We start from the raw sequence: 7,229 nt of genomic DNA, 5'->3' as shown, positions 1-7,229 counted from the left end.
GATATAAAATTCAATTGTTTGATAGAGAGAGTTAGAGAATACATAATATAGTTCTCTAAGGTTTTGAGGGATTTCATACCACCTTTTGAGGGGGAGTTTAATGAGAAGAGAGAGACTATTTTGTGGTGTTGAGAGATACACTGTGGTGTTGAGAAAATACATCACGTCGTTATGGTTTGAGGGAGAATAGTTCATCCAATCTAAAAGACATCTATTAGTGAAGAAAAGATCATCTTATTCGTTATTGGAGGAGACATCGTTTAGAATGAGATCATCTCGTTATGTGAGATAAAGTATTATCTTGTTTAGTTAAAGATATTATTCGGTAACTTATAGAGTGTTATGTCCATGAGAATTATTTTTTAGGTTTATGATCAACACAATGTTGGGTCATAGTTTGTTGATTCATTCGTCATTGAGTATGTAATTCTCTATTTAGTATTTCCATAATAATGAAGAAGAAAAAGTCGTAATCGTTTGGTGGATGTAGACAATATACTCACGTTGTGCATATTGTTGAACTACGTTGAAATCTTATGTGTTTTACTTATTGCTTCATTTGTGTTTGCATCATGTTTATCTTTCATTCCACGTGGATCCGAAAATCTAGTATCTTGTGGGCTATTTGAGTTCGATTTCCAAACAAGAGTAACCATTGCTAACTTAATCTTTTCACTAGTATTAGGTTGTCGTTTATTATACCACCCTTGATTGATCATCAATTATTCTCCTAGCTGATTTTGGGCAATCCCAAGTTAGGACTCCTTCTCATGGTGCTGAACAACTGATCTCTTGAACGGACAATATTAACTAACCAATTTGAGATAATAGCCCAATATAAGAGGAAAATAAAGATTCAAATTCGTCAAATTCTATATATTAGCACAGTAAAAAAATCAATAAAGTTGGTAAAAACTGATGGACGAAAGAAACCGAGAATTCTTTATTTGGAACTGAAATTTCCTTGTGTTCATACATTTGATTAGAATGAAATGTGTTGTTTAATTTTCTTTTTTTCTTTTTTTTTTAAAAGGACGAATGAAAAGAAAAAGAATTGATCAAAAACGAAAGGAACGAAAAAATCATGAACGATTTAGAGTGAAATTTTCGTCAAAGATTATACAAAATGAATTTTTGTTGTTGTTTTTCTGAAGCACCAAAACAAACAAAATGTACATTATTTGCAGGTTTTGTTGGGCGTAATCTTTAGATCTCTGGACCCTCTGAAGAAGAATTGTTAATCACTCCAGCTTCTGTTGTTGTTGTTGGTCGATGTTGAATTTGGGAGTCTGATACCAAAAAACGAACACAAAAATAAAAGCATTAGCTGCTTTTCAGCCTTCAAACTAACCGACATTGTTTCACTCTACTTGCATCCAGATAACCCAAAGGTTGATTCTTTTTGGCCGTTTTTTTCTCATCTGTTGGTTATAATAGTCAGGGTGGAGAAGTACCTGTAGTTGCAGGAGCAGCAAGTTCCCTGGTAGGTAGTAGTGGTGCAGGATTTAGTGTCACTGGTGACTGTAAAGAGGCTGCCGTGAAATGTGCATCCCCTTGCGCTGGATAGTGTAAATAAGAGGGTATCCGGTTAAGAGGCGCCTGGGTTGCAGTAAAAGCAGGTATCCTGCTGGTTGGAGATTGCAAAGAATATCCATAATAGTATGGAGATCCAACTGTTGATGATGATGCTCCATACATTTGTGGGTAGTATGGTGCTGCTTGAATATGTGGGTTGCCAAAAGTCTGCCCAGAGAGAGCACATAAATTTAGGAACAGCCATTATATACTAAAAATAAAAAAGGTTTTAAAGTTTTTTTTTTCCTTTCTATTTTTATTTTGAATACCTATGCTAAGTTTTTCAGATACGAAGCAAGGCTAGAACGTAAGTGTTACAGAAGTAACATGTCATTTATAGAGAGAGAGAGGTACTAACATGATGGTATCCATATTCAGGTGCATAAGTAGTGTACCTGAAAAAATAAAAATTATATTCAAAGAACAAATAAATTGCAAGAAGAAAAAAAAACATGTAAATTGGAAAAACTAAGATTTCACTAACAGTCTAACACCAATTAAATGTGCCATATGCTTTAGCTTAGAAGACAAAAAACAATATCCACAGAGACTGCATTATTGCTTCCACTACACAGAGTCCCAAAGGATAAAATCCATCTACAATGTAAAGAACAACCCATAACATGGGAAACTCCTCCAACCAAAAGGATGATTCCCATTACAATAAAGAGAATAGTATGTGAAAATAAAGTGTGGACATCCAAATGAATTGTCTTAGCTCTGCATTTTCAATCGCCATTCCACAAAAAGTGGACAAGACACTCAGTTGTTTATAAAAAGCCATTCTTCAACTTAAATAAGTCAAAATGCGGGACAATTCATATTAGGATGCTTCAAAAAAAAAAATCATATTAGGAACTAAATTTCAAAAAAAGCCTCCGAAAATTACTTTTGTTTCTGATTATCAAACATGCGATCGTAATAATTTTTGAATAACTTTGCAGGGAACTTCATCAACAATATCCAACTGGTTGATTTTCATACTATTATGGAACATGTTAAAATCTCATCTTTAAACAACATGAGAATAAAACTAAAACCAAAAGAGTGCATATACAGAGATTTTCATCTATCAGCACTAAATGCCACGTGAAAATGAATTGTCAATTATATGGTCCCATTTGAAAATGCAAGGTCTAGTTGAAATGAGCCAGCAGACAACAATGCTACACTGAATTCACTGGATGAAGATAGAAGAGTTAGAATTTGGTTTATCAAAAAATAAGAAAAAGAAAACATTATTTTTGGCTTACAGATCATTTCATTTATTTCGCAAGGAACAATTATTACTGACATCTATCTTTTTGGTCAAACATAAGTTGACCACAATACAAAAAAAAAAAAAAGGCGTATTAAATATAGGTATGCTGTGATAGTTGTCTAATTTTAACGAAAGATATCTAATTTGATCTCATACTATATAAATATGCCAAAACTTCATGATCATCATTCAAAATAATTAGGGTATGTTCCTAAAAATGACAAGAAACAAATATTTTCTAATTTTGATAAGAAAAATCTAACTCACCCATATGGAGGATAAATAACAGGAGGTGGTGGTGGCTGCGGCGGCGCTGTGCCCGGTATTTGAATACGAATTCCTTGTGTACCACCTCCTTGATGATATGGACTAGCAGCTGCGTTAATTCTCCCTAAAACAAAAATAAATTAACACATTTCTTTTTGTAAATTTCCAAAACTAATAATAATCATAAAGATTATCGGCAAATGATCATCAACTATAAGTACATTATAATTACCTCGTGGTGGTGAAGGTCTTGGTCGACCCATGGCAGCGATATTACAATTAGCTCTCCTCCCATCAATCATCGGATTTGGATCAAGACAAGCATTTCTTGCCGATTCAGGATCACGAAATGTTACCTATAAACCCCAGATAATTAAAGAACATTCTTAAACCTAATGAATGCAAGAACAACAAGAACAATGTACGTGCATATATGTTTCTTTTTTACGAGAAAATGAGATTGTGTATGTATATATCACTTACGAATCCGTAACCTTTTGATCGTCCAGTAATCTTATCTGTAATCACAACGGCTTCAAGAATATCACCAAACTGTTCAAAATATTGATGTAATTTATCTGTGGGTGTTTCCCATGCTAATCCACCAACAAAAACTTTAGTATACGTGGTATCACCAAATTGTGACCTAAAACTCTGGTACGCCATTGTTGTTGCTAAACCAATGACGATGATCACGAACAAGAAAGAAAGAAAGGAACCAAGAAAAGAAAAGAAAAGGGATTGTGGGTTTTGGATTAATAATTAAAGAAGAATGTGATCAATCAGGCAATCATATATTGGTTTCTTCTTCTTCTTCTTCTCTTCTTCTTCTTCTCTTCATTTTCTTCTTCTTCTTCTTGTGTTTTTCTTCTCATTCATTCCATATGGATATGAATAATTAATATTCCTTTTTACAGCAATGGTTTCTCATTTAGAGAGAGAGAGAGAGGGGGGGAAGAAAAGAAAAGAAAAGAAATAAAAGAAAAGAAAGAAGTTGTTGTTGTGGATGATGAGTTGTTTTGAAATAAAGTGTGTTGTATGAGAAAATATTTGATTATTTAGAAGAAGAATTTGATGGTGGAGATTCTAAGTTTGAGAAAGAATCCGACAGCTGCTAACCCTTATTTGCTGTCTATTTGAAGATTGCCAAGATTTTTGTTTATATATTTGGTAGTAGTATTGATAAAAAATATGATGATGAAAATATATATTGATGAAATGTCATTGACAGCTTGTATATATCTATATATTTCTCTCTCTGTCTCTCTAATGCTTTCTTGATCTGGTTCTGTCTTTCTCCATTACTATACTCACTCTCTCTATATACCCCACTCTATACCTTGATTCCTTATTAATTTCTTCGTCTTTAAAAATGTTTCAGAATTACAAATTCTAGTCCACAATACATAGTCCTTGAGGTATACAACGGCTACATAATCGTCCTTACGCTCTAGACGTTCGATTGCGGTCGAGGAATCCGTCGTATGGATCTCGAGGATTGGATGACAAGAAGTCTCAGGGATGATTTCTGAAGAATCTAACTTATTATTAGTTGTAGTTGTGTCTTCTTCTTCCTACACAGCTTTTTTTATCAAATTACTAAGTAGTTATAAAGTCTTAACAACCATATTATCCGGCCCCTACATGCTCTCCACTCCTAATTTATTCATTACAAGGTGAAATGTAATACTAAAATGATTAAGCATTGTATTATTATAAACTTTTTTTATATAATCTAATGCCTCGTCGTTCCTATTCGTAGACGCAAAATTCGTTAACGTGATAGATAGATCGGTGTGGGATTGATCGATGTGGAGCCATCAATGATGCCTAAGAGCAAGTCTTACGATGGAATCCAACCTATTACAAGTGTGGAAAAATCATGGAATGTCAAGTTTATTGGCTTCCAAGTTGGGATTTTCCACAGAAAATCCAAACAAGGTAGGGTTCGTGGAATTCATCTGAACGCGAATAATAAAAAACGTTAAACGTTATTCTTAATAGCGCTAAGAAACCGCTATTAAGAATAGCGTTTTTTTTTGTCCGTAGATTTAGGATGAGTTGTTGAAATCTAACGGCTGAGAAGAAAACGCTATTCTTAATAGCGTTTTTTAGCGCTATTAAGAATAGCGTTTTCACTATTTCACCACTATACTTGCACTTCCATTCACGGTTACAAATGCTGAGGTGGCGTGGAAGATGAAAGATGGAACTCTTCCACCATAAGACTTGCTCTAATGACCGTTGGAAGTGCGGCTAAGCTGTCACTTTTTTACGACTTTTTTTTTCCTCAAAGACATGCAACTAGTGAAGTTTATGGTCAGTATATGTGTAGTAAAATTGATTCCCACTGTCACCAGCAATGAACCGAGTCACTCTCATTACGAATTTACCTACTCAGTTAGATCGGTACAGTAATCAACTATGCTCACGGAAATATACCAGAAATGTCCTAGTAACGCTATGAAAGTAAGCAAGAAAAGCTGAAAAAGGACTTTTCTAGCGTTCTCTAAAAGAGATGCTCAAGATACAAACTTTCACGCGATCTCAGATCTCTCGAAGAAGATTTAGGTATTGCGTATTTGTATTATAAACCCGACGTGTAGAATCAGATGTTGAGCCGTGCAACTCTTTTAGAACTTAGTAATCGTATATGTATTGTTGTATTTGTACGTAGTCTTAGAAATAAAAAAGGAAATGAAGTAGCAAAAAAACTTTGTACAACTGCATGTAAACAACTGAAACGAATCATTACTTCAACAATACCATACTGCAGCAGCAGAATATGAATTGAGTCTCTCTGACGGTCATAACCAAATGCAAATCGTGCACCCTAACGTGGACATTTTCATCATCCGAATGAATTGGTCGTATGCACCAACTGGGTCAAAGCCAGCCAGGGACGATTTTCATTAATATTAAAATACTTAAGGTATGGATTAATTATTCCCTGTGATGATTAAAGATAAGAAAAAAAAAGTTACTTTTGAAGTGTATTAATTAATAAATATAGTATTATCTCCTAATAAGACGACCATTATTTTGTCCACGACTAATGAGAAGTATTCCAATTCCAAATTCTTCTTTTGAGAGGTAGGACTTGTGCAAGATTCTACTTCTACAACATTTTTAATGACATGCGCCCCTCTGTTTTTCTTTTGATTCCCAAGTTGTAAAGCCTACTACTGCTAAGGGGATCACGAATAAAATACTCGTCGCATCTTTGCAACTTGTGATCCCTCAACGGCTCAAATCTAGATCTAAAAAGAGACTTGGTATGAAATGTTCCTGCGTTAGCTTTTAAGGTCGTCGTTGTTGACTGTGCTCTGTGCGTGTGTTATTATTCCCTTTACAAGGATGTAAAATGGGAAGAGTAGTAAAATATGCAAGCACCAAGAATGCTGAGCTGAGATAGATACTTTGACCCTAGCTATGTAATGTAAGAAGACTTAACCCTTGTTGGTCATTCAAGGCCCACACGAAATGAGCAAAGACTGATTCTTGGTGTAATTTTTCAACACCCTCCGGAAAAAGTCTGGACAAAGTCTACATTTAGCACATGAGGTGATGCTGCTATATATCAACGGCACTTGACTACGAATACCTTGAGACAGGCAGAGATATTTTAACATGATGATGTTCTAAACAAGGACCAGAAAGATCAGTAGGCCTTAAGTTTTACGGTTAGATAGGGTCCTCCCTCAAGAGGTCATTATCACCGGCTTCACTCTACTCTCAGCAGAGATACACCCAGGGAGCTCTTTTTTCCGGGAGGTACAGCGTCAGATAGTGTTATATATCCTGAAAAGTTCAGTCATTTCATTTCTTCATTGTTTAACCAATCCTTCACATGGTCTTTCTACAGATTTGATCTGAATACTGTTAGTGACGGAATTTTACTAATTCTTCGACTACCTTGACAAAGACATTGAATATACAGATCGACAGGGATTTTTAGACATTGGGATGTTGTCACCTCTCAGATGTAACGAGACATCCGGCCACCACGATCCCAAGCGACAGTGTCAATAAATATCCTTATGTGTGTGCGTATGTATTTATGTACATGTATAGTGATGCAGGCATATAATGAGTGGTCGCATATATACACTACACTATTATAGAG

The 7,229-nt window shown here is 35.0% G+C and overlaps 1 protein-coding gene across 1 annotated transcript; it reads right to left on the bottom strand.

Moving 5' to 3' along the window:
• Positions 1-1,070: 1,070 nt before the first annotated feature.
• LOC113331785 (RNA-binding protein 38-like) lies at positions 1,071-4,130 on the bottom strand. Its single transcript, XM_026578424.1, has 6 exons — positions 3,587-4,130; positions 3,336-3,459; positions 3,104-3,227; positions 1,934-1,970; positions 1,455-1,743; positions 1,071-1,289 (listed from the first exon to the last, which is right to left on the bottom strand). The coding sequence occupies exons 1-6, from the start codon at positions 3,767-3,769 to the stop codon at positions 1,207-1,209; spliced, it is 840 nt and encodes a 279-aa protein (XP_026434209.1). The 5' UTR covers positions 3,770-4,130; the 3' UTR covers positions 1,071-1,206.
• Positions 4,131-7,229: the final 3,099 nt, after the last annotated feature.

This window comes from Papaver somniferum, unplaced genomic scaffold (assembly GCF_003573695.1).
Source record: "Papaver somniferum cultivar HN1 unplaced genomic scaffold, ASM357369v1 unplaced-scaffold_128, whole genome shotgun sequence".
Taxonomy (NCBI): Eukaryota; Viridiplantae; Streptophyta; class Magnoliopsida; order Ranunculales; family Papaveraceae; genus Papaver; species Papaver somniferum.
Note: the sequence above shows the minus strand (reverse complement) of the source record. Positions and strands in the feature narration are given on the sequence as shown.

Excerpts from the sequence above, each read along its gene's own strand:
- LOC113331785 (XM_026578424.1), bottom strand. The coding sequence starts at position 3,769 with ATGGCGTACCAGAGTTTTAGGTCACAATTTGGTGATACCACGTATACT. Across the intron at positions 3,228-3,335 it reads AAGACCTTCACCACCACGAG|GGAGAATTAACGCAGCTGCT; the intron begins GTAATTATAATG and ends TTTTTGTTTTAG. Across the intron at positions 1,290-1,454 it reads TGCTGCTCCTGCAACTACAG|ACTCCCAAATTCAACATCGA; the intron begins GTACTTCTCCAC and ends TTTTGGTATCAG.